The sequence below is a fragment of the Stenella coeruleoalba genome (genome assembly GCF_951394435.1).
Source record: "Stenella coeruleoalba genome assembly, chromosome: 14".
In the NCBI taxonomy this organism is placed as follows: Eukaryota; Metazoa; Chordata; class Mammalia; order Artiodactyla; family Delphinidae; genus Stenella; species Stenella coeruleoalba.
This window is the reverse complement of record NC_137160.1, coordinates 56884605-56911977: the sequence shown is the minus strand read 5'-3', so window position 1 is coordinate 56911977 and position 27373 is coordinate 56884605. Positions and strand designations below refer to the sequence as shown.

At 43.8% G+C, this 27373-nt stretch overlaps 1 protein-coding gene across 17 annotated transcripts in view; it reads left to right on the top strand.

The window, feature by feature from the left end:
* The window catches only part of EPB41L3 (erythrocyte membrane protein band 4.1 like 3), a 212365-nt gene that overhangs the window by 163237 nt on the left and 21755 nt on the right, over positions 1–27373 (top strand). For 14 of the 17 annotated variants that reach the window (XM_079943269.1, XM_079943281.1, XM_079943282.1 and 11 more), the window contains 7 exons: positions 4285–4360; positions 6370–6588; positions 6947–7034; positions 12583–12735; positions 16984–17081; positions 17792–17967; positions 21177–21397. In XM_079943269.1, the coding sequence (XP_079799395.1) occupies positions 4285–4360; positions 6370–6588; positions 6947–7034; positions 12583–12735; positions 16984–17081; positions 17792–17967; positions 21177–21397 (1031 nt within the window). Of the gene's footprint in view, positions 1–4284; positions 4361–6369; positions 6589–6946; positions 7035–12582; positions 12736–16983; positions 17082–17791; positions 17968–21176; positions 21398–25101; positions 25666–27373 lie in introns of all 17 variants that reach the window. The other 3 variants (XM_079943278.1, XM_079943271.1, XM_079943276.1) reach the window with 2 other exon arrangements.

The following is a 27373-nucleotide window of genomic DNA, read 5'->3' as shown; positions in this document are numbered from 1 at the left end:
AGCCATACCTTGAAATACTAGGTAGCTGTTAAACAGAATGAGGTAGAATAAATATGTTTTAGCTCTCATTAGTGAGACCTTAGAGAAATAATTCATATTTGTTTAAAATGAGTTATGCATATATAGATATGTGGAAATACCTGTACCTCCAGAAGTGGCACTGCAGGGTAGGGGGTTGAGAAAGAGGAATTTTTTCATTTTTATTTTTAAGCCTTTTCTGTAGCTGTTGCTTTTTACTATGGATAAATGGTAAAACATGGATATACTTTATAATTTCAACTAACTAGTTAATTTTTTTCAAGCAATTCATTTTTTATCAATAAAATCTAGTTTAATTTTCCAGAACAACTGATTCTATTTGAAGATTAAACTTAAGACCAATTTATTAATAAGAACAGCATTCCCATCAAAGTTACTATTAAAAGAGAGAGCAAATCTTTCTAGTGCCTTTGAATGCTCTGAGGTCTCAAAATACCCTACATGCTAATAAAAAGTAATTAGTAGCGAGCAGTTTGAAATGGCTTCATACTAGATAATATCTCAAAAGAAGCAAAAAATTCACTATGCTTCTAGATATTAGAGAGTCTGATGATTCTTTGTACAACGAAAACATCTTTACCATATTTTTGAGAGGAATTTGGTGTGGTCACTAATCAGAAACTTGATAGTGAAGTAGTTTGATAGAACTAAATTGGGATTAAAACCAGGGACAGCTACAGTTGTGATAAGAAGGTGAAAACTTCAGAGTCCTAGTAAAAACTTTAAGATGATGAATATGTTCTAAGGATCTTTTTATGGAGTTATTAAAAGCAGATGTGCTGAATATCTTAACATTTCATGTGCTTTAAGTCCCCTGTATTCACCTAATTAATAAAACGCTTTTTCGTACTTGGTTGATTTTATAATTACAGAGCACTTTGAAAATATATTACATGTTCAAGAATAAGTCATTATACTGTTACAAGAAAGGCTGTAACAACAGTTAATTTTCTTTTCTGCTGTTAATGGAACTCTTTTTTTCCTTCATTTCCCATTTATGCTGTCTCCGGCCTTCCTTTCTAAGAGATGAAGTTTAGGGGACAACTGGAACATGAGATTTAAAGGATATTTTCCTCATGTAGTTTAGGCAGTGTTTGTGACAGCAACATAAAGAAAACCAAGTGACAATCATGCAGATAAAGGAGGAGACAAGAAAAAATTGGAAATTTTTAGGAATGGAATTTGGTGTTTTTATCTATATTCCTTATTGTTTCCCATGCACAAAATGCCTTCTTTCCACAAAAGGGACATTCTATCAAGGCAGAAAAGTATTATCAGAGCTAATGTAATTATTGTACAATCACCTCCTCTTTCTGAACATAAATATCAACAATAAAAGGATCTTTCCATTATTTTTATGCTGTAGGTCCACAGTAGGTCTCTAGAATGAGATCTTCAAGAGAATGGCAAATGGCAGTCAAGCTGAAAAAGATTTTAAGTTATGAATTTATGAGAAATAGAAAATCCTGAGCCTGAAGAGTTTGTTCTTATGAAAAAATTCTTATTCCAGTCATCTTTTACGCCTAGCAGATCTAAAATTTCTAAATATATTCTGATATAGAGTATATTTATGATATAGTAACTTCATGATATAGAATATATGATATATAGTGATTTATGCTATAACTGTAGTATATTTAGAAATTTTAAGATTTGGCAGACATAGAAGACTAAAATTAGAACTTTTTCATAAGAATGAATTCTCTTCAGTGTCACAGTTTTCCGATTATCATAAATTTGGAATTTAAAATCCTGTATCAGCATTATAGATGTCACTTTCATGCACTCAAGCGCTTGCATTTCCGTCCCTAACCAGAGCCGTCACTGATCAGACACAGGCTCGCAAACCTATTTATGGCATAACCATAGCCGCCCAGTGATGCGTTTCCACCAGATTCTTTACGAGGATACGTATTTCCGCTTTAATCTGCCTCTCTCATTAATTTCAAATGTTACACCTCATTTCACTGGATTTTTTTTTTTCCTTGATTGTGGTGTAGATTGTGTTTTCCATAAACTTTCCCACCGTTTCAAAATAATGTCCTGCAAAACCTCATATTTGATTGGGTTATAACCTTAGGAAAGTAGATTTCCTTGGGATTAGTGATTTTCAAAGTACGGTCAAGTGTATTAGAACCATTAGGGTGTTTATTAAAATCACAAGTTCCTGGACCATAATGCACATCTCTGGAATAAAAACCTCTGAGTAGAGCCTAGGGACTGGCGTTTTTAACAAGCCCCTCCGATGCTTCTTAGGCCCACGATCATTTGAAAGTCACTTTACTGTAATGAGGATTTTTGCATTGAAATATCTTTCTTCTATTTTTATTCCCTCTTAGTTTCCAACTTCGAGTGTTTACCCTGAATTTATTATGAGTTTAATTGCATTGCTAAACGATTCATTGGATTCACTTTGAAGTGGATAAAAATTATAAAAGAGCAATAAATCCATTTCCCATAACGAATCCATTAGCTTTCATTCCAGTTGCTTGCAGGGAGACCAGCTCTCATTATGAACCTCATGGCTGGCAAGCATTCCATTTTAGCAGGAGGTGAATAGGAATCAATAGGAAAGTAAAACCAAATCAGACTTGTTAATTTTAGAACAACAAGAGGACATTTTTGAGAACAGTGGGAAGAATAATCGCTAGAAATAGGTTTGATTGCCAGATATTTTATGGCTCGTAATTCTTACAGCCCACGTTTGGGGAATATTTTCTTAGTGGTTTAGAAATGACACGAAACACCCAGTAATACCCGGTCCCTATACCAAGTCCTTTATAAGGCAGCTCAAATGGTGTCCCTGCCAGGTGGACCTCTCAGTGTAATATGAGTAGTGGTGTGCAGAGTAAACCAGAATTAGCGAACAGACTGTGCCATGGATGACAGGAATACAGGTGACCTCTGCAGCTAAGTATTTGCTACTCAAGCAAGAGACCAGTTCAAAGGAAGGAGCCGGGAGGTACTTAGGGTGTTGTCCCTTTCTTGTGAATGTTTGGGAAGGACTCGGGAGAGAATGGAGCTTCCAGGAGTCACTGAATGGGAGAAGGGGGTGTTTGGAAGTCTTAGGAGGGCATCTGAAGCATGAGGGCTGGACCACGAGGTCACGAATCACAGAGCAAAAGGAAGACCACGGCTCGGAGGAAAGGCCTCCAGCACCGAAGCTGGGAGACCAGGAGGGTCCTCCAAGCCGCTGTTCAGAGCGAGCAGGGCCTGGGCCCTTGGAGTGTGCTTACTGGGTGGGGGTAAGAAATGGAAACAGTTCCCGGCGAAGGAGCCCCCAGGCTTCAGTAATGGACCGCATTTATTGAAAGGCCAGACAGAGAGACCAAGGTGAAAATAAGTGACAGGGGTGATCACAGAGAGAGTAAATGTCAAAAAGAAGAAAAGGTGGGTTTTATTCTCATTTACGGTGATAAACATGGTTAGGTATACACAACTAGAGAATGCATGGATAAAACGGAGCACTCAGGAAGGCTTGTAATGTCTCACGTTTACATACGGACGGTCTGGGGAGCAGGTGCCTGTGAGCTGGCGTCTGGGTGACCCCCTTCCCCTCTGGAGAGGCCATAGGAGATGCCACAGGAGGAGCGGCGGCCGCGTGCAGTGAGGACCGTCCTGATCAGGGGCTGAGGTGGAGGGCTGGGTTTGGTAATGCACAGTACATACCCCCACTGTCTCTTCCATCAGAAATTTCCCCAAGTAAGAAAAGAACTTTCCGAATGGCCCACAGAGCAGCTCATCTCTTAATATGACAGCAAACCTTTCCCATAAAATAAATACATCCTTGACATGTATTATTATGGGATCTGACCTGTCATAACAAAGCAGAAAGGACAAAGGAAATGGGATTCTGTCTGTAATGTTGGTATGTGAGCTCTCCAGAACTTCAGAGAATAGGTCCGGTGAGCCCTAGACTCGTCTGATTGAGGCTTATCTGTCTCGTTTACTTTTTTTCCCTCTTCCCAAGGCCTTTGTCCCTGAGAAAGGGAGGAAGTTTAGTCAATTTCCTTGCTAGTTATAAACCCCAGCAAAGGATTTGATGGGGCAGAAGATTAGAAACTGGAGGAAGTTTCAGAGTTACCTGTGAATTTCACTGAAAGGAGACTTCCCTGTTTTCCATTGATGATTAAAAGTTGCCTGGGTGCTAGTGACTGGGGTTAGGGCCGTTCTAGCCACCGCTTGGTATAATAAGTACAAAGGGATCGTCTGAGACTTTATTCTGATTTTTTCTTCTCTCCGCAGGTGGTGCTTGGCACTTTTCATTTAATGTGAAATTTTACCCACCAGACCCTTCCCAGCTCTCTGAAGATATCACCAGGTATTTGAAAGTTGGCAGTGAAAAAGGCAGGCATGTTGGGAGTCGTGCTCCTGTTAAATTCTCGGGCGGAGGGCAGGCTTACATCTGGTGACCTTACAGTCATCCATGCCGAAATGGCAAACAGAAGGCAACTGAATGAGAGCAAACATCCGATGAGAAGATTTGCCAGATCGTATCTGTTCCCAGTTGAATCTTTGGTGCTAAGCTGGTACTTCCCTCTGCCTGACCCTGGTGGGAAAACACACAGAATTGAGTTGCTGTCGTCTACCCACCACAGTCAAATTCGACGGGATTCAGCCTTAAATGATACGACAGTTCCTAGTGCTCCTCCTTCAAAACTTAGAGCAAAAGTGTGTCTTCGGATGCTTATGCCTTTTTGTATAACCAGTCTGACACGTGGTGGCTGTTTTCAAAAATCACACAGGCGTGCACACACACACACACATGCACATAAACACGTGCACGCCTAAGAGTGTACCTTCCACACCTTCTGTATACAAGGAAGACGTTTCATTCGTTTTAGAGAAAAGGCATCAAGAAGGGAATCTAACAGTCTGGCCTGGTGACTGAGCTTTGAGTATAAGGAAGAATCTCTTTAGGAAGCCATTCTGGGTTTGCTGTGTGTCCCTCTAGGCCTCTTCTAATGCTTTCTACTTTGGAATCCTTGGTTTTTTCACTGTGTTTCGTAGTCAGTTTATAGCCAGTCAGAGTAATGCTGTGCAGTGTGGCCTTACAACCCTTCTTGGCAGGCTTTTCAGGAAAGAGAAATCGCTCAAAAAGCTTTAGTCACTTGCTGTGATGAAAAATCGTTTCAGCAGACATGTTTGGAGAAGGGGAAAAACTAGTTCCAGAAGATTTCTTTTATATTTTCATTAAATCAAAAAACAATTTGTAATTTCTTATATAAAGATACTTTTTACTAGTTGAGGGACTATTTAATTGTGGCTAATTTATGGTTAGAGAGCGTATATACACTTTGAGTTGGAATCTAGTGCATGATTCCTTTCCATTTGTGTCATGTGTGTAGGGCCTATGAAATGTGTAGGAATTTTTGTATCTGGATTACATGGCATTTACTTACATCATCAGCTTAAAACCGTATTTAGAGGGGACCTTAACGCTTTATCATATAGTCCTCAGCTTCAACAGATTAATGGTTCGTTTCTTGTGTGAAAGGTACAAGGTATATTTTATTCTTATACTCGTATGCTGGGCCATGAAGACTGTTAATAAAATTCACCAATGTTCCCACTTACCTTGGAGTCTTCTACTGTTAGTATATCTGTCACTCTTAGAAGCAGAATAACAGGGAAGGTAAAAGTCAGCTATTAATGGAGATATTTGCATATGATGTTGGCAAAATTTTATGGAAAACGTTTCACAGTCCCCCAGTTTAGAATTGTTTGCTTTTAGTGATGAGATTTTAAGGTAATAATTCTTCAAAGTTAGTCTTTGTAACGGTTGAGTTCTAGGAAGTTATCTAAAGAAGAAAATGAGACCTTGACCCAGGAGAAAGCTCCTCTCGTCAGGAACGCAGGAAGTGGCAGGTAGTGTTCATGACGGCGCAGCCGTTGAGTTACCTGCAGTTTGTCTTGGGCGTGTGGCAGGACCTTTCGTCTAGATAGCAAAATGAGACTTCCTTTAGGTAGTTGGGGCCTAATCGTTATATTTAAGAGCACCATTTTTATATTATAACTTCCCCCACCAGAGATTTTGTTTGACTTTCAACGTTATCTTAATGTTAGAGAGATAGTCTGTAGGTTTCTTTTATTCTGTGTCTCATCAGTGAATCCCTGTATTATTATGAACTTGCCTCTATATGCCCTTAGATATTGTATTTTGTAGCTAAGTATCTTCCCCTGGTATATAGATCCAGATACAAATGCTAGACAATGTGTCCTAGTGGATTATTCTGCAGGGAGAGCTTGCTTGCCGCCCACTTTGTACTGGGCAGTCTCCTTTCCAGTCTCCTAACGCTGGCTTTCTGCCCGTCCTCTGGCTCCTGGAAGGTACTACCTCTGCTTACAGCTGCGCGATGACATCGTGTCTGGCAGGCTGCCCTGCTCCTCTGTCACCCTTGCCACGTTGGGCTCGTACACCGTCCAGTCAGAACTGGGAGACTACGACCCAGATGAGTGTGGCAGTGACTACATCAACGAGTTCCGCTTCGCGCCAAACCACACAAAAGAACTAGAAGACAAAGTCATCGAGCTGCACAAGAGCCACAGGTTAGCGGCAGGAACCCCAAGAGCGTCCGTTTAAGCTGTGCTCGGTGGGTGGGCATCCCCTGCACCACCTGCTTCTCCTGGGACTGAAGTCAGTGCCTTAAGGGTGGGACTCAGCAGAGTGAGGTTCTAGGCCTGGTACAGTTCTGGGTAGTCAGACTCCTACTCGGGTCGTCCTTGTGATGTTTCTGCTAAAAGCCATTTTCCTGGTATTCTCCCCCCGCCTCCCCCAGAGTACAAATCTTTTGGTGCCTCTGTGGGAACTTGCAAGGGAGCTAAGTGGAAAATATTATGGTTCCACCAGGTTAAAAAAAACAAAAAAAAAACCAGCATTGTAATACCTCTCATTTTTCCTTATCAGAGGCATGACGCCCGCAGAAGCAGAGATGTATTTCTTGGAAAATGCCAAAAAGCTCTCCATGTATGGGGTGGATTTGCATCATGCCAAGGTACGCATATTTTAAACTCCAGGCCTTCTATCTAATTTTATTTAACAGTGTCCAGGACCCAGTTGTCACAAACGTTGTATGCCAAGTACTGTGTGTGACGCCCACCAGGCACTCAGAAAATTCATGTTCAATTTTAAAAGCTCTCTATAAAGTTTAGATACTGTGACAAATCATCAGTGCTTTGAAATAAGATGGTTATTTTGAAGTTCAGTTAACATTAACCAGCCAGGCTAAGATTGCCTAGCCTATCGCCGTGGTTCTGTGACTTCTCCTGGGGACAGCTTTGATCCATCTTCTGAGCTGATAAAAGCTCTGAGTTCCAGAATAGCCCTGCTCTCCATCTCGTCACTGTCACCATTTTATTTTATTTATTTTTTTGCCTAACTTGTCTTTTAAAGAAAGAAAAAGAGGGAAGAGATAAGAGAGCAGAGAGAACTGGACAAGCACTATAGTTTTGGGTTTGTTTTGTTTTGAACTTTCTCAGTCACTGCGTATAATCAAACGGATTCTCCATCCTTACATACAGCACATTCATTGTAGTGTTTGGTCAGTTTATTTTCAGGACATTCTCTGTAATAAATAATTCTGCTACAAATAAATCCTCTCCGCCTGTCCAAAAAAAAAAAAAAAAAAATTGCCTAGTCGACGGGTGAATTGTTGAGGCTGTATCTTGGTTCCAGAGTCTTGCGAAGAGAGAAGTCAGGATTGGGCTGGATTAAGGTTGGGAGGATGTGTCAGCAGCTTTAACTCCACGTCACACTTCTTCCAGAATCTCTGTATCTTTCAACAGTGAGAGAGTGAGCGTATGGACTGTTAGTCTATTATCTGAACAGCTGTGAATAGAAGTGCCATGGAAGCAGAGGCAAGGTTTCCCAAAAACTTCTATCAGCAAAACATAGGAAGTGTGTTAGGCTCTTAGGGATAGGTTCTGGTACTTCAGCAGCACTGAAAAGATCAGTACTTGAAGTTCGGGGACAGCTTCTGATTTGGGCTGACACGAGGATGTCGCTCCTGGGTGGGGATGTGGCTTTACTTCGGGTGGACAGAGTGGTCATGATCACACAGTCCGGGGCTCACAAGAACATGCACTTAACAGGCTGCCAGCCGAGCGAGTGTCTTACACAGTCAAGTTTGGGGCCAAGAAATGAAGAGGGTTTCAGCCAGCTTTGTTTAGGCAAACGTCTCAACAACCCTGGGGACCCCTAGGAGGAAAATCTGTGATGTCTACGTTCTGTTGCTGCTGCATTTGGGGACCTGGCAGATTGAAAGTGAGTTTGGACAAGACGATGGTGAGGATCACATGAACGCAGGTCGAATTGGTTGTGTCTGTGGATCATTTTGTACATCACTCAGGGTGAGCACTTCTGAGGCCTGAAGGCCTCCACAAGAGCAGAATCTCTGAGGATTGGCTCTCACCAGGGATGCTGGCACCGGAGAGCCAAGCTCGTTGACATTTGTGTGTAATTACAGCAGCAGGTGTAGCTCTGTTTACTTGCCAGTTAATTATTACATGTTTTCACTTACTTTGTGCTCGGATAACATAGCATTTTATAGTTTATGCCAGATATAAGGTAGGATGAGGATTTAAAAAGAAAATAAGGACACGCACTAAGACTGTGTTTCTCTTAGAGTTTTTCCCTACGTGGCTGAAAGATAAGGAAACAAGACAGAAATGAAGGTAGCCTGGAAATTTGCGTGACTCGAAAGCTGTTTTTGAGTTACATTACACACGACGACTCAGTTACTGCCCAGGGGAAAATAAATAAATAAATAAAAGGTGAGGGCCTCCATGTAGGAGAAGGGCAACTCAGCATGTATCTGTGTTCCTATCAGGAAAAATGAAATCACTTAACATGGCTGCAGCGACTGAATTAAAATAGATGGCTGCTTTGTCATTCAATAATGTGATTTGAAATTATGCCAATTAAACCAATTAAAAAAGAGAGAGAATTAAGGAAGTGCCAATGCAGCCTGTGATAGGATTTCATGTGAATACTAAGCATAACAAATGATTTGGTTATGGACTTCATTTTCTCATGCAGACGCGCTCCATCATTTCAAGAAGGAAGTTTACTGAATTAAATTAGAGCTAATTTCCAGTTAATAAGTGAGATGCTTCTCTTCTGTTGGTAGTATTGAAAGGCCCTGAGCTCTAGGACCTAGTTAGAAATTCGGAACTGTGATCTTGGACTCCACAGCTCCGTATGAAGAATAAATATCCATGTTAGGTGAAGAAGGTCCCTTGGTTTGGAAAACCTGTTCTAAATGTCTTAGGAAGACGGTCTCTGCTTGTTTGTCATTTAATGTCACTCTGAATAGGCTCTGTCAGAGTCATTTATTTCATATAAGACTCTGAAATGTAGTTATAAATCCATATCGGGTATCCCGTGGACCAGGGGATAATAAAGGATGGGAAAGTTGGAACAGCGATTTTAAGTTAAGAGAATAGTACCTTCGTTTATTTTAATTAGGATAGGCTGAGGCTGTCCAGGGCTTCCTTCAATGCTCCCTGCTAAAGGGAGCATTAAATATGTTTATTGATAGGGAAACACATGTCCCCAAGAAAGACCACGATGATAGCTTTTTTTTTTTTTTTTTTTTTTGCGGTACGCGGGCCTCTCACTGCTGTGGCCTCTCCCGCTACGGAGCACAGGCTCTGGACGCACGGGCTGCTCAGTGGCCATGGCTCGCGGGCCCAGCCGCTCGGCGGCATGTAGGATCTTCCCGGACCGGGGCACGAACCCGTGTCCCCAGCATCGGCAGGCAGACTCTCAACCACTGCGCCACCAGGGAAGCCCTGGTCATAGCTTTTGATACAGAAGATTTATCAAGCTACTACCTCAATGCTATGGGCTGCGGCAGTAACCTTGATATCAAAAGTATCCTTTTTTTGGTTGCTGTGCCATGAGTGAAATGGAAGCGATCATCAATTTTAAGCTCCACTTATTCCTGCCATTTTCTTTCTTCGTTTGCCTTTTCTTCCGGCAAACAAGTAGTGGCGTAACACGTGCTAGGCAGGCGCTGTGCTGACCACGTGGCCAGGTCAGCAGGATAAACAGAGGCTGCTCTCCACCAGCCTGGGTCTGGAGAAGGAAGAGGAATGGGGTTAGTGGCAGCACCGCTGGCTCGGGCTTCGGGCTGTGCTGACGACATTAATGCTGTGGGGACCCAGAGAAGTGTGTGTGGGAGACGGCAAGGGAGGATGCATTGCAGGAGCCTCCCATCTTCCCCACAAACGGATTCCACCTTCTTGTGATTCAAAGATACCAAGGAGTGATTTAAAGTCGGTAATAATGGAAGAGGTTCTGAATGCCCAGAGTGCTTGCTACACTTACGTTCTTCATCACAAAGAAAGTGACTCAAGGAGCCGTTACCCCAGCAGCCCTGCTCGCGCAGACATTTCTGCTCAGGACCTGGGGGGTCGCCTGTGTGGTCCTGGGAGCAGGTCGGCTAGATCTCAGGGTCCATCGTGCCCCCCACCCACCGCCCTACTTCCGGCATCAGGTCATAGCTCTGTAAATTGCTCTTGCAGGTTAAAGCCCTTGATAAATGGTGGCGGAGCCTTTGAATTCCCCTCAAGTCTGATTATGTTGTAATATCCTGCCGTCAAGTCCTTCCACTTCCATAGAGTGATTTTCGTGTCTAGTGGGGTGATACGTTTCCAAGGAAAAATATTTCATTTTAAATCAGTTAAATTGTATGTGTAACCTCACAGTTCCCAGAGAGGGACCAAAATATTTATTTCTGATTCTGGAAATATTCGTCTTGTGCTTTGCACTGGAGGGATTTAGGAAGTCGGTCCCTCCCACTCCCGTACAGATGAGTCAGAAGCCCCCTTTTGGATTCTTTCATGTCTCCCTCCCCGCGTTTGCTGGCACTGCAGTGACTCAAAGTGGGACAGCCCCGCCGATGATTGTGTCTCAGACCTCAGCTTCACCTCCACAACACCCTGCTTCCAACAACCAGTGAGACACGGAGGGTGGGGACCGCACATCACACACAGCACCGCCTTCTGTCCTTCGTTCTCACCCCACTCACGACCACCACAGATGTTCACTTTACCCTAATTTCACTGGGACACAATATTGAGGGGGCATAGACTGCTCGTGGGGTATCTCCTGAGCTTTATATAACATCTCTGGTGACCTCTGGGACCCCTCATTGCACATCCCTAGGAGATGACCCAAAGATGGACTGTGCGAGCAGCAAAAGAAAGTTGCAAATATAGCATGATCCCACTTTTGTTGGAAAAGAAATCTATATGCATATATTAAATGCATCTATATTTATGTATGTGAGCCAAGTGGTTAAGTGAGCACCACTGGGCGGTGAGTGTGTGTTGGGGTCCTGTTGGGGAGTACGCTTGTACTTTAAAAAGACTATTTTATATTCAAATTTTACTCTGCCAGTAATGGTATACAAAAAGAGAATCAAGGGCTTCCCTGGTGGCGCAGTGGTGAAGAATCCGCCTGCCAATGCATGGGGCACGGGTTTGAGCCCTGGTCTGGGAAGATCCCACATGCCACGGAGCGACTAAGCCCATGTGCCATAACTACTGAGCCTGCGCTCTAGAGCCCGCCAGCCACAAGTACTGAAACCCGCGCGCCTAGAGCCCGTGCTCCACAACAAGAGAAGCCACCACAATGAGAAACCTGCACACCACATCGAAGAGTAGCCCCCACTCACTGAAACTAGAGAAAGCCCACACACAGCAACGAAGACCCAACACAACCAATAATTAAATAAATAATAAAAATTAAGTTAAAAAAAAGAAACGCAGACCTCTCACTGTTGTGGCCTCTCCCGTCGTGGAGCACAGGCTCCAGACGCGCAGGCTCAGCAGCCATGGCTCACGGGCCCAGCCGCTCCGCGGCATGTGGGATCTTCCCGGACCGGGACACGAACCCGTGTCCCCTGCATCGGCAGGCAGACTCTCAACCACTGCGCCACCAGGGAAGCCGCCAGAGAATCAAGACTTTTTAAAGGAACAAACCCCAAAACACTCATCGGAAATGATGGGGGTCTCTCTATTAGTGTACGTATTAGTTAAAAGCCCTGCCCCTGGAAGCAGGCTGCCCATATTCAACTGGGATGGACACTTAACCTTTCTGTGCCTCAGTTTTCTTGCCTGTAAAGTGGGAATCATAATAGCAGCTATCTCAGAATTATCCTAGTGAAGATGAACAATGTACGTAAAGTGGTCAGAGCCGTGCCTGGCACTCAGTAATAAGAACTGAGGCTCTGATCGTTACTGTTACTAACACACCTTCACCTGGGTGACCTGTGTGTGCAGTGTTGACATGCTGTGTAAGTCCAAGATACGTGGGTGAACAGTTTACACTAACAAACCTCCATAGTGATAAATATCTTCGCTCAAAGGCTGTTATTTAGTGGGAATATTTTTTACAGTGCTACAGTGCTTTGCATATTTAGATGAGAGCTGCAGGTAGCTAATTATAGGTTCTGACCTGGAGGCTTAAATCGTGTACCCGCCACAAGTGGAAATAGGTGAGATGCTCATCCAGCGTTTCTTGCTGCCATTTTCCAGGATTCTGAGGGAGTTGAAATCATGTTAGGAGTGTGTGCAAGTGGCCTGTTGATATATCGTGACCGACTACGCATCAACAGGTTTGCCTGGCCAAAGGTTCTAAAGATTTCATACAAACGGAGCAACTTTTACATTAAGATCCGGCCGGGAGAGGTGAGTAGACCCCAATTTGCATGTATGTCGGGAAGAAAGTTACCCAAGAGCAAACAAAAACGTAAATTACCTGCTCACACGTTCTGAACATGGCAGGACATAATGAGTTATAGCTAAATGCCTAAGAGAACTTATTGTAGGTTTGTCCAATAAACAGTAATAAATAAGATGTTCTCTTCTTTTTTATTGTGTTGTTCTAGTTTTTCCCCACTGCATACATTAATTGAAAGGCTTTCCTTTTTACATATTTCAGCGGAAAATCAAGATTCATGAATAATGTTTTGTATTTTTCAAGCTGCGCTATCAAAGAAACTCTTAGTTGCTAAACCTCTTTGTGAATAGAGAATAGGTTTCTTCCCATCGGTCCTGTTGATCTGTCTCCGTGTCCCCTCTCTTGTCCTCCAAATCTGATAGTACCCTAAAGGGAAGAGCTTAGAGGTAGCATGCATCAAAGTATAAGAAAGATTAGAACAAGTGACACCGGGTATAAATTATGCAAGTTCTGTAGCCTAATGTATTTCTCCCCTTTGTTTTTCAATCAAGAGAGGCTAATGAAAGAATCAAAATTGTTAATTAATCCTTGCTCCTTAGGCAGAAGCATCCATCCATGGTCAACTTATGTCCTCCTTAGTGGTTTGACATAATATATAGTAAATATCTGCTGTTTTCTCATAATAGATAATAAATAATGTCCAAGTTCTAATTAGTATAGTTAATATAATGGAGGCAGTTGAAGCTCTAAGACTGCAGCTCGTTTAGTTTCTGAACATTTTCTGGTACAATATAGAATTATCTCCTGTCTTCAGAATTAACCTCACCACTGGTGGAAAACACAATTTAAAAATCACTGTATGGAATATAATGTACAGCATGGTGACTGTAGTTCATAACACTGTATTGTGTATTTGAAGTCGCTAAGAGAGTGGATCTTAAAAGTTCTCATCATAAGAAAAAAATTTGTAACTTTGCGTGGTCATAGATATTCACTAGCCTCATTGTGGTGGTCATTTCACAAAATATCAAAGCATCATGTTGTACATCCGAAACTAATATAATGCTATATGTCAGTTGTATCTCAGTACAAAAAAAGTTTAAAGACTACGACTATAAAGCAAGCAGTCGTGTTTAACGTAAATATAAAATCAAACTTGTCTATGAAGACTGAAATATTCTACGAGCTATCTGAAATTGAAGTCATTTTTTAATATTTCCTAAAGATTGCATGTCTTACAACCAAGATATGTTTGATTTATGAAACATTAAGTGAGCATCTATATATTGCCAAGCTCTGTGTTGGACATTGAGAATAGAAAGATAAATACGACCTTATTCCTGTCCTATAGGGAGTTTGTGTTCAGCAGAGAAGACTCATACACTTGCAATTACAGCATCACGATGCAAGTGTGATAATATTCCGTAGACGTGAAATGAGCGTAGATGTTGTGAGGGGCCAGAAGGGGAAGTTGGAGCAGTGCATCATGAGACCACAGTGAGCCATGGGAACTTTAAACTGGGATGTGACATACTCGGTGGATATTTTGGGATGAAATTCAGCAGCTTAGTAATGTGATGTGATAGGACCTAAACTAGGGCAGAGGCTGTGGGAATAGAATGGAAGAAGCACATTTGAGAGAGAGGTTTCAGAGGCAGAACCAGTAGGTCCTGGAGACAGGATGGGGCAAAGATCAAAAGAGGAAAGAAGAGGGCTTCCCTGGTGGCACAGTGGTTGAGAGTCCGCCTGCCGATGCAGGGGACGCGGGTTCGTGCCCCGGTCCGGGAAGATCCCACATGCCGCGGAGCGGCTGGGCCCGTGAGCCATGGCTGCTGAGCCTGCGCATCCGGAGGCTGTGCTCCGCAACGGGAGAGGCCACAACAGTGAGAGGCCTGTGTACCGCAAAAAAAAAAAAAAAAAAAAAAGAGGAAAGGAGAGAGTCCAGGATAATCAGAGGGTTTTGGGTTTGCATGAGCGAAGTCAATGGTGATAATATTACTAGAGAGAAAAAGGGAGAATTTCAGGAAAAAAGATTGAAATTCCTTTTGGGACAGAATTTGGCGGGGGGGTGATCCTTGCATAGTAAGAAATATAAGATTTAAACAGTGTCATCAGCTGTATAATACATTTTATTCAAAGCCTTAGGTCTTGAAGAAATTACCAAGAACAAGGAAGTTAGAGGGGAAAAAACTCTTAAAACAGAAACTCTGGATAATACCACTTTTTGAGGGAGGGGTAGGCGGAAAAGGACCAGAGGCAGATGAGGAAAAACAACCAGAGAGGAGAAGAAGGGCCAGAAAGAGTCATGGATGATAAATAAGGAAGATGAGATTCAGGGAGCCTGGTTCACTCGGATGAGAACTAAGGAAAGTGTGTTGAACTTGACGATCAGGTCTTGTCGTGGCAGTAAGGGTTCAGGAAAGAGCTAGAGCCCCCGGCGGGTAGCAGCAAGGTGAGGAGTGAAGTAGCAGCGGCTTCCCTTCCTGACACTTAGCAGTGATTCTGGTTCCGCAGGAACACGCTCAGAGAAAGTCGTTTTCCTCCCCTTTTTTACAACCATATTCATAGGCTGAGAAGAATGAGAAGGAGAAGGAATTACTGGTGGCACGAAGGCTCTGAAGCGGTTGGAAGAAGTGGATACAGAGCACAGAGAGAGAGAGATAAACGTTCAAAAAGTGCAGGGATCTCTCTCATCTTTGTGCTGAGTAGGACAGAGCAGTAAGAATCTTCCCGGCTTCCCGCTTCTTCCGGGAAGAGCTAGCTGACTCTTCTGTAAAACCCCTGGCCTTAGCATGGCGTGTCGTCCATGTGAGATGCAGGATGAATAAATGGTGGATGGTTTAGTCAAGGTCCCTTCCTCTGGCTTGTCGGTTGACTGGGTCCATTGGACGGGGGTGAGTTTCATGACCGTCCCTGGACAGGAATGTCAGACAGAGGGAGAAAATGGGGAAGGCGACTGCATTTAGAGCCACCCGTCATGTACTTCCCCTTCTCCCCCTGGCCAGTCCCACTCAGTGAACAAGAAACAGAGGTCCGGAATAGCTAAAGTTCACATACCTCGCACAGGACCCCTCCCCTTGGTTCTTTGCCGCATAAATTACTTTTGCTATCGATTATACCAGTAGTCTGGGGGGTTTGAGCTCTTTGGGGAAGCCTTTACTGTTTAAGATGATTGCCCTCTGGTGGCCTGATGTATTCAGAAAATAAAAAATATTTCTTGCGTATCTGCCATAGTAATATGAAAATATATTACTCAGGAAGTTAGCTACCTCACCCTGAAAAAGCAGATGGCTGATGGAGTATCATCTGAACTCTAAATGCTGAAAAATATGAAAATGTGTTCTCCCAATCCCTGACCTTACGCAGTCGGCCCTCCGTATCCCAGGGTTCTGCATCTGTGGATACAACCAACTGTGGATTGAAAATATTCGGGAAAACAATTCTAGAGAGTACCAAACAGCAAACCTTGAATTTGCTGCATGCAGGCAGCTGTTTCCGTAGCATTCACATTGTATTTCAACTGTTTACCTGGCATTTACATCGTGTTAGGCATTATAAGTAGTCTAGAGATGATTTAAAGTATATGGGAGGGCTGCATAAGTTATATGCGTGTATAGTATGCTATTTTATGTAAGGGATTTGAGCATTCACAGGTTTTGGTATCCACAGGGGTCCTGGAACCAATCCCCTTTGGATACTGAGGGATGACTGTATAATATTGAGAGACGTTAGCATTTAACATGATAATCTATATTAGAATGCACAAATAAAATCAGCAGTATCTGATACCAAGTCATCAAATACCTAGGATATGCGCATATTTCCAGACCAGATACAAGGAGAAAATGTCATCCTGAGAATGCTGTTTTATTCATTTCTTTGCGTTCCAGCTGAAGTCGTGATGTCAGAGAGAAACTATGACGATTAGGCTTAGAAATCAGATCAGGACAAACTGGTCTCTGGAAGGAATACAAATATTCTTCTTTTTTTGCATTTAGTTTTCATAAGATTCATCCTTGTACATGAAACTTTTACTACATGCATAATGTGGTTGTCTGTACCTGCAGCATTTTAAGGAGATAGATAGATTTTTTTAAACGAGTGAATGTGTATAGCATGAAATCTGTGTATAGCAATTGATTTAGGGAGTAAAGAAAAAAATTGTGGGTGGTATTTTGACTTTGTCTATTATTTGCTTTCATGTTATTTATGATTGCAAACTTCACTCTACTCTTCAATATGTCTTTTAAATTTAGTTTGAACAATTTGAAAGCACCATCGGGTTTAAGCTGCCCAACCATAGAGCGGCCAAGCGTTTGTGGAAAGTGTGTGTGGAACACCATACATTTTTCAGGTGGGTAGAGATCACTTTGGTCTTTCCTAAGGAAGAAGTAGAATGGTTGGAATCACCTACTGATAACTGATAAGAGGTTGTTGGAAAGAAGAATGTGACCACAAGATCCTTTCTATTCCTTCAAGTTCGTTGCCGCCAGATTTCTTGATAAATCCTAAAAGAACTTCTGACGAAATTTGAAGGATTTTCCTTAATTTGTTGGATACTTATCTGTCTCATCTCCCCTTCATTATCTTGAGAGGTTTTTCATTATTTTTCTAGAACATCCACTTCAGATGTCCAATCCCTTCCTTACTCTTTCAGTAGCTTTTCAATACCATGCACCCCTTTGCCCACATCCAGTAAGTACTAAAGCCCTCAGATTTGTGTCTACAAAGTAATAAATGGTCACTGTTCTTCACTAACATCCCCTACTTAATTGCTCTCTGGGTTTGTAGAACCACAGACTCTCCAGTTCCATAGGATGTTCAAATTCACCTAGTCCAGCTCCACCCCTGTTGTGCTTCTAGCCTCTCTACAACATCCCTAGTTGATATACACTGTGTGAAGTGATTTTTTTTTTCCTTATAAAACCAGGTTCACTGAATGGCAGGTTGGGGGTTCAACCCTGAGTACACAAAGCACTTTACCTTTCAGAACAGAGTGATAAGTTAGCCTTCTTAGTATGTGGCTTAATAGTCTTGCTGATGTTTTTCCTTTAATATCTCCAGACTGTTGTTACCAGAAGCACCTCCAAAGAAGTTCCTTACCTTGGGGTCCAAGTTTCGTTACAGTGGCAGAACACAAGCCCAAACCAGGAGAGCTAGTGCACTGATAGACCGCCCGGCCCCTTACTTCGAGCGTTCGTCCAGCAAACGTTATACCATGTCTCGCAGCTTGGACGGAGGTAGGCACTGCTCCCCTTAATGATTGCTAGTGGCTACCGAGCAGCGAGAAACCATCGTGAGCCTTTGATGGACACAGGTGCTCTGCGATCGCATGAAAGGAAGAGCACTCGTTGGTCTTCAGCTGAGTGGCACATTTTAACCAACCCCCCAGAAAAGGTGCCTGTGGGAGTCCTATGTCTGTTCTTGGTGGGTTTATATGAAATCACACAAAAGAATGGTACTTGGGGAATGAAGTGGCTTTCATAAGCTGGCACCCTGAATTTGGAGAAGGGTGCTCTCATTCTAAATATAGCAATCACATACTTATAAGTAATTTGTTTCTCTTTTCAGCAGATGGTAAATGATTATCAGGTTGGTTTTAGATGATTTGTTTCCGAAAGAAAACTGTGCATTAGATTTATCTCTGTTTCTTTAAAAATGTTATGAATAGAACGTGACTTTTATCAGTCAGTGAATAATAGCTGATAGAAAGGATGACATTCAAATAACAGAGCAAAGGGCTCTAAGGAAATTATCCTGGTTAATATTAATTACTACACCAGCTGGACTGGGAGAGCGTTGCTGTGTAAATATTCTGTACCGTGAAGTCAGATGTGTGAGTACCACAGGGAGAGAGTCACTGCATCACTTAAGTAGCATTTTTAAGGCATAGTAATGAGGTTTTTGCAGGCTTTTGTTTTGTAGAGCAGTCTTCTGTGGCTGTCCAGAGGTACATGCAGATGTACTTTCTGCTCCAAGACATGGCAGCTGTAGGAAAGTCGGAACCTCTATATCCGTAGATGTGAAACCCACAGACACCGAGGGCCAACTGTATTCATTGTACGACGTACACCGTTTTGTGTAAGGGACTTGAGCATCCGTGGGTTTTGGTTATCCACGGGGGCCCCAGAACCATTCCCCCCAGACACCAGGGCACGACTGTGGCCAGACCTCTGCCTCCTAATCCAGAGCTCCTTGGGGGTGAGATGTTTTATAGGAGACTTATCCTGGGCACATAAAAAGAGAAGTTTCTAGCATGTGTGTACAGTTTTAATAATAAGCAAAAGCATAAATAGAAACAAATAAAAGTTACAGGTGCCTGGTATCACCTCCCTCCTGGCCTTTTTTGCTGCCCACTCACCATGGAGTCTCAGTTCTTCCTTCCATTTGGCCAAACCCCGATGTGGCTTGTAGGGAAGCGAACTCCCTGGATCGCCGGATTTAGAAGACTTTACTGTCCCAAAGGGATACTTAGAGGAAGTAAAAATTGTGTTATTAGTGCTGTATCGTTGTTATAAATTATATTAGCGAAGTGGGAAGAATGTTCGCCTAGCGTAGGTAGATAAGTTCAGACCGATGTCCAGACCGTCTCTCTGTACAGCGGTGGGTGGATGAAGTACTGTCTGCAGGTCCCAGCTTTAGTCGTCATCTGTAAGGTGGGATCGAGGCCACCTCTGACAGGTTGTTGCGAAGAGTGAATAAGACGTAGGTGAAAGCAGTCTTGTTACAGATGTAATCATAATGATCTCAGTAGGTATATTGATAATCATTCTTTAGGCTTTTGTGAGCTGGCCTAGGAAGTCAGTCTTACCATTCTCTACCTTCTATAACAATGTCCCGTTTTTAGAATCTCTGAGAGCCAAACTTTTGGGGAAAACTGTTTATTAGGACCATTTTGAGTCAGATTAAGATACTGGAAAATTCACATTGACAATGACTTTCTTTTGGCGGCGCCTCATCTCCTCTTCCTTGAAGAGTCTGTGTAAACTGGTGTGTGTTCTCTAAGTCAGTGCTGGAGGAGCTTGTGTGGAATCACAGCTTTTTTTCCCGGATGTCATCCACTCTGTCCTGCGATGTGAACCCAAGGGGACACACTTGTTGTGAATGTTGTTTTCCTTGTGACCTTCTGTGTGATAATGATTGCTGAGAAGACGGAAGACAATTGTGAAATCAATGTACTAATTCCATGCTGTCTCTTTCTCCCTGCCCCAAAGTGATGTTAGTATGTGTTGTCTCTCACTCCTTGGGGTCCTGCCAATTCTCGTATGTTTTCTGAGCTGCTGCTCGGGGGGGCCATGGCTGCATGTTGGAATAGAAACTGCTTTTTGCAAGGTTGCATCGTCTGTTAGAACAGCCTAACAAGCCTTTTAGGAAACTGTGTCTCATATGAGCTTTTTCATCATCAGTAAGAGATGTAAAATATCTTAGTGAAGGTATTTTAGTAAAACGGTTCACTATTCAAAGGATTTCAGAGCTTTTTCTTACATTTATGTTTTAAACTTCCTAAAATATGAAAGCAGATTAAATTTTGCCTACGATTTGAAAAGCAGCCTTTCTAAATTTCAGTAAATTTTATGGTACCTAAAACCTAAAAGAATGAGTACCAAATTTCAAAAGTCTAACTAAATTAAGCATCTCTTTCACTGAGACATTTTAGCTGGGACGAAAGGCTGGGTGTTCTCTCTTACGTTTGCGTGCTTTGCACTTGCATGAATTTCATTAGCAGCGTTTGTCTTGTTTTCCCAAAATACTAGAGATGAATGAATGTATGCATATCGTGGTAGTCTTTTTAAAGCACAGTAGAAATTAAAACATTTCTGCACTTCAGTTGAACAGAGTTACCATCTGAATTCTATAATCTCTGCCCAGTAACTGGTTACTTTTCATTATTACTTATGTAGCTTTTATATTGTAGAAGTGATAGACTTTCCAAGCACTAATAGTGGTAGTAATAGTAATAATAATTAAAGAAAACATTTCAGTGCTCCTTAATGAGTGGCACTTGCAAAGCTCTGTTTAAAGTCAAGTGCACTAGGGCAGTTGTCTGTCTACTGTTAGTTGTGGAACTTGCCCCAAGTGTCTGGTGCTGGTGCCCCGCCAGTTACTCTGTGGGTAACAGCCTCGGTGGCACTCAGCCCCCCATCCTTCCTCTCACCTCCACCCTCACACACATCCTCACCAGAGAGCCTGAGAAGTGGATGGAAATTATTCTGGTGGCTTTGAGAGACGAGCATTGAAATCACACTTAAACGCAGTTATGGGTGACAACAGAAGGATGAATCTGTGGCGTTGCTTAGATGAGAGTACCTGCAGGGCTGACCTGTCTTTTGAAGAGAAACCTGGTATTTTATGGGGGGATTTTTGCTGTAACGGGAGCAATCGGTGGTGTCCGTCTGTCTTCTGACTTAACTGTTTTGGTCTTTATTTCTCCAATTGTATTTGCTTTTAGCATCAGTGAATGAAAACCATGAAATATACATGAAGGATTCTGTGTCTGCTGCAGAGGTTGGTACTGGCCAGTACATGACAACAAAGGGCATCTCTCAGACCAACTTGATCACCACTGTGACTCCGGAGAAAAAGGCAGAGGAGGAGCGGGGCGAGGAAGACGACAGACGGCAAAAGGCCGAGGAAGCCACACCCGTCGCTGCCGTACGGCCCGAGGGAAAGGTACATCTCCCCACTGTCTCCCCGACCTGTGCACTCTCTAAAGAACTCCTGAATAAGACTGAGGACGTAAGCCAGGAATGTGAATAAGACTTAGGCTAATTCGTATCTCAGCATTAGTCACCTTCATGTTGTCAACTTTTAAATTAGTATGTCCTCTGTCAACACTTTTCCTCTACAAAAGCCCTTTCTAACTTTCGGGAAATTCTTATTGAACAACTGAGGTGCTACGTGAGACTTTCAGGACAGCTGTCCTGTCTGTAGATCTTAGAAATACATTTGGTAGTGAATTACACTTTTCTGTTTGGGCTCACAATTCAGAACTGTCACTAAAGCTGTTTTCTTTGTTTCTGGCCCCATCCTCCTACCCAGGGCTGTGTATTTGTCTAGATGCACAGTAATTGCTTTGCCCTTCTTCTGACCGCCGGTAGCTGAGTGACCACAGCCTGCATACTTATACACTGTTTCCACTGTTTCTCTCTCTCAGTCTTATCATCTTAACCTAACCATCAGAGTAGCCAGTGGATGTGTTTTGGAAAAGGGATATTAAGGCCAAAGTTTGCAAGGGAAGACGGAGGGCGAACTTGGCAGTAATTTTTCCAGGGTGTTTTATTCATTGAACTTGGTCACTTCATTTCATCCAAAAGTCAATTTATTTTTAAATATTATGTTTATTTCTGGAGGTCCATCACTATAAAGCAACTTTCCAGGAAAATGAAAGTCAAAAAACATGTAGACAACCTGCTTCTGGTTCGGGATTTTGTATGTCGCAGAGCAGCTCCCTAAAAGTCAAAGAACATGCCGGGAGGTTTATACATAATAATAATGGAAAAACAAGAGTGGGTCTTAGAATGTACAGAGTACAGAGTGAAAGGAAACAGCAGAATAAAAATGCCGTATAACTTAGAGGTTATGCTAAAACTTAGGTAAATTTGATTCAGAAGTGCTCTTTTGCACGTGGGCTCTTCAAATGCAGAGTACGGGGCAGAGAATCAGCTGGGGCTCTGTAGAAAAATGCTCCTTTGGATAAGAATTTAACAGTGACCTCTAAATGGGCAGATTGGCAAACGTATCATCATTCTGTTTATGTTAGACTATCCCAATGACCCAATCCATCATCCTTTTTTAGGGTAAGATTATTTATTTGCCAAACACAAAAATAAAAACAGGATAGGACATAATGGAAGGATATTTGGATCACTTTTGCTGTTAAAATGCGCTTTGTTCTGAATTTTGTTTTTACACTCTTTTCGTTTAAGGCGGGTTCTAACTAGGTCACGATCAGAAGATGATATACTTGAAAAGCCAATGTGTCCCATGATTTCTGAAAGTCGCCCAGGCCAACACTCCATTCTGAGGGCTGTGTAAATATGATTAAGTGCCCCATAAAAGTAAATGACTTGTCGTTTGCTCCATAAACGCTCCACTCCCACTTTGTTTGATTTTAAAAGATCAGCAATTTGTTTACATGAGATGGAGCCCTAAGCCAGCATCACTGGGTGCCTTTTATGCCATGGGAGATTAGAAAGACCAAGAAGACTGTTCTCTTAGAGTCGGAGCCTCTGAGAAGCCAGCACTGTGACCCTGATGCCTTCTGAGAGGTCGTGGCTGAGGCCTTGTGCTGAAGGAGCTGAAGGGCTGTCTACATCTCCCCTGCTGCAAAGCTGTCTTTAAAAACCACTCTAGGGCTTCCCTGGTGGCACAGTGGTTAAGAATCTGCCTGCCAATGCAGGGGACGCAGGTTCAAGCCCTGGTCCGGGAAGATCCCACATGCCGCGGAGCAACTAAACCCGTGAGCTACCACTACTGAGCCTGCGCTCTAGAGCCCATGAGCCACAACTACTGAGCCCGCGTGCCACAACTGCTGGAGCCCGCGTGCCTAGAGCCCATGCTGTGCGACAAGGGAAGCCACCGCGATGAGAAGCCCGCGCACCACTACTAGAGAAAGCCTGGCGTAACAACGAAGACCCAACACAGCCAAAAAATAAATAAATAAAATTAATTTTTTTAAAAAAAGCCGCTCTAAAAACCACTCTGATCAGCAACATGGAAGATTAAGCCGTCATTTCATTCTTCTCTGTCTTCAAAAAGTAGCGTAGAGGGCGCTTATTTTTTAACCAAGATGAAAATGTATTACTGAAAATAGCTCTTAAGTGACTGGTCCCTAGATTCCTTTGAGAGGAGGTGTGTTTCCCCACTAACGATCACCCCAGGTGACGGGGCAGCCTCCACGGGCAGAAGGCGGCTTGTAACTTGTACATTATTCTCAGCTCAGTGAGATTTGTGCAGCGTCTTGTTTAAGACACAGTGTTTAATGTCAGATGTGAGTATTAGGAAAAGACATACTTGTCTGATACCGAAAAAGAGACACTTCTACATTCTACTAGATCCATGATATAATTTTATTTGTGCATTTTCTTACCCTCTGTCTCTATATTTACCAAGTCAGGGTTGGATTACCGTCACAAAGCAGACCAGATAATGTCCATGCTCTCAGGACACTAGGCAGAAACACGCATGTGAGTACACACACACACACACACACACACACACACACACACGAGCAGAAGTTCAGTCATCTTCAGGCTCCAGGTGACCTTGTCTTGAACTTGGCTATAGCAGCTTCCACGCTGGCCCTGGGTCCTGTTTGGCATTTGCTTGTCTCTCCCACCCCTCTCGCTCAGCATCCCTCCACCACCTGCAGAGAAAGCTGGCTGTGGTCACGGAGACTGCGGGGACCAGGAAGGGTGTAAAGAACCTTACTTGCCCTGCACAAGCCTGCATGCCCCTCCCCAGGAGCACTATTGTGGGGTTGCCTGCCTTGATCTTCCCCTTAAGGACTCAAACCAGGCGGCTTAAGCCTACGGCTCCTCTAAGAAAAACCGGAAGGTGGGGAAATTGTATCTTTCTATTATTTACGGACCACAAGTAATACAAAGTAAGTGCAGATAAACCACATCACAAGAAAACACGTCCTTTTTCGCTAGTTAGCTTGTTCGAAACCACTTCTTTAAGCTCCCCCGTGTACATTATGGGTAAGGGGCCAAAATCGTCGTTTTCAGAAGAGCCTCGGTGCTTTATGGAGAGGTAAGGTTCCTACGGCGTTCACTGTGGAATTCCCTAATTGGAGCTGCTTATGGGTAGGAGTGGGGTCAGAAACTTGGTGATTTGGAAACCCACCTGCTTTGGCTATGACTGACTAACCAAGGAAAAGTAATGCTAGAGATTTTGTTTTTAATCATCAAAAATTGGATTCATTGTCATTTTAATCTAACTGAACCCTAGTAACAGATCTGGTCGCTGGAGATTAGGAGAAGTTATTGAAAGTCTTGGTTTTAAGTTATCAGAGAGTTACATTTGCTCTCAGCATCCTAAAAATTTCTAGAGTTGTTGGTCTAAACAGAAGTTTTGGATCGTATGAAACGTAGTCATGAGATTACCCACAGATCTCTTTAGTTCTGATTTTTTTTTCAAGCCCACCCTGTGTTTGACTTGAAGGTCTAATGGGAAGACGATGGCCGTTCGTGGCAGCGTTGGCATGCCGCTTGAATACTTTAAAATTCACCAACAACCCTAGTGCTGAAATTCTTGTTTGACGATTTTTTTCTCGGTACCCATAAGAAAATTAACTAATTGCAGTTTTCTTTTTGTCCTTTTGCACCTCTGTTCGCTGCTTTCTGTCTCTCTCGCTGTCTCTCTCACATCAGTCACCCGGGCTTGGCACTGACTCATGTCCCCCCTCCCCCCCATCAGCCCGCTCTCCCCCTGCATCTCCCACAGGGCTCCGCAGGAGGTGTAAGGAGAACGGGCACCCCCCGCCGGGGGTCGAGCCGGCCAGAGACCCCGGGCACCTGCACGGGGAGCCCACCTCAGACTCTGATGGCCGAGGGAAGCCGTGCCTGGGGGACCACGATGTGGCTTTTAGCTGCAAACAGCGGCGGGGCAGAGGGGCCACGCTGTTTTCCTTCTCCTTGCAACTCCCCGAGTCTTTCCCCTCTCTCCTGGATGACGATGGCTACCTGTCCTTCCCCAACCTTTCCGAGAGCCACCTCCTGCCCCAGAGCTTGCGGCATTACCTCCCCATCCGCTCGCCCTCTCTGGTGCCCTGCGTGCTCTTCATCTTCTTCTTCCTGCTCTCCGCCTCCTTCTCAGTGCCATACGCCCTCACTCTCTCCTTCCCTCTGGCTCTGTGCCTCTGCTGCCTGGAGCCCAAGGCGGCCTCCTTGAGTGCCTCACTAGACAATGACCCGAGTGACAGTTCAGAGGAAGAGGTGTGTACCGCGGCATAGAACACACGTCCCTGTCGTGCTCGGGGCCGCGGTCCGAAACAGTCTCAGACGGCTGCTGCGATAGTGGTCCTACTTTCAGAGCCTCATTTATCGTCTGTGCCAATCTGTGCAGAGGTTTTGTGTGCAGGGGGTGCGACCCGGCCCCGGGGTTAGGCACAACACCATGTGGATGCAGCAGGCTGAGCCCGGCCCGGAACCGCACTGCCAACCCACCGACTCCAGCGGGTGGGGAAGGACTCAGCCGTGAGCCAATTGTAAATAAATAACCCGTTAGCTACGTAAGAACTCAGGGTCGACTTAAAGGCTCTGTTCAGTTCTCATTCAATAAAGGGAATGACACAGAAGACGGATGAGTAACTTTCAACTAGATTGGCGGCAAGTTACCAAAATGTACCCTGCTGTAATGACGCACAGTGGTGATACGCACCAGGTAAAGATGCTCAGGGCGCGGCGGGAGACAGCACCGCCGTCGAGGTGCACCACCACCCTCGGGGCAGCTCTCCAAGACTGTAAATGCCTCCCTCTCCTCCCTGGAGATTCTGAAATGCCCCCGCTGCTCTTTGATTGTCATTGCCAGACCGTCATTGTTACTCCACGAGGGGAGCCCAATCCCGTGGGTGTGTTGGGTCAGAAAGAGGGGCTTGAGCAGTTTAAAACGCTCCGTGACATTGGTCATTGGCAGGGCCAGAAACAGGACCAGAAAGAGCGGCAGTTGAAAACAGCAGTTTCCAAACACAATCAGGAAAGACTCCTGTTAGGTTTCCACACGCTGTAAAAATGGGCTGAGATTTCATGAACACGAGCAATGCCAAGGCATGTGTTGGGCGGCACCCATTCTCTCAGTTCCGGCGTGAGGCTGGGGAAGCTGGATGGGCCTCTGCGGCTAGCGACCAGGAAAGGACTTGAGCCTTCAGCCTCCATCCGTGAAAGCAGGCTGCCTGTCAGTCCCCCGTCCCTCATCCGAGCCATTGGGGGAGGTGACATCCTAGCAGGTAGTGTTTCCTCTTAATTGCTCCCCTTTCCCTCCACTCCATTGCCCTGTGAAGAGCCCAGCGGTTTCCCTCTGTGCAGCCTTTAAATAGAACGCAGGGAAAAAGAACAGAAGTGCCAACAGGCCCCTGGCTGAGACCCACCCTCCTGCCTACGCCTGCCCCCCGCTCCTCCGGCAGTTCTGGAGGGTTTTGTGTCAGGAGCCAAACCCAATACACCTAGCATTCAAAAAGAAAATCGCAAAGTCAAAGCAGCACTAAAAAAGGAAAGTCTATTCAGTCCTATGCTCAGCTAGAAACGGTAATCCGAGCTGCACCTGTGAGTAGATAGCATTGTGAGGTACGTATCTATATTTAGTGGTATTATGACTGTTTCTTTGCAGCAGCAGGAAAGAAGTGGGAATGGTCTCCAAGACGTTCCCAAGAAAAGTTTAGGCTTTTCAATTTGATGTTGCCGAAGAGCCCTTTGCAAGGTTCTTGGATCCTCTGTGACTTAGCTCCAAATCTATCTATGTGTAACTATTTTCGTACGTGGAAAATATTTTAAGAGAAAAACCACTCTAAATCCTAGGTTTGAATATCACCGTTTCTCATAGTAGCAACATAATCAAATAACGTAGGTCCAAACCTACAGTTCTGACGAACGCAGTATTATCTACAAAAACTGTTTATAATATTAGCTGGTTTCCAACCTGCTCATC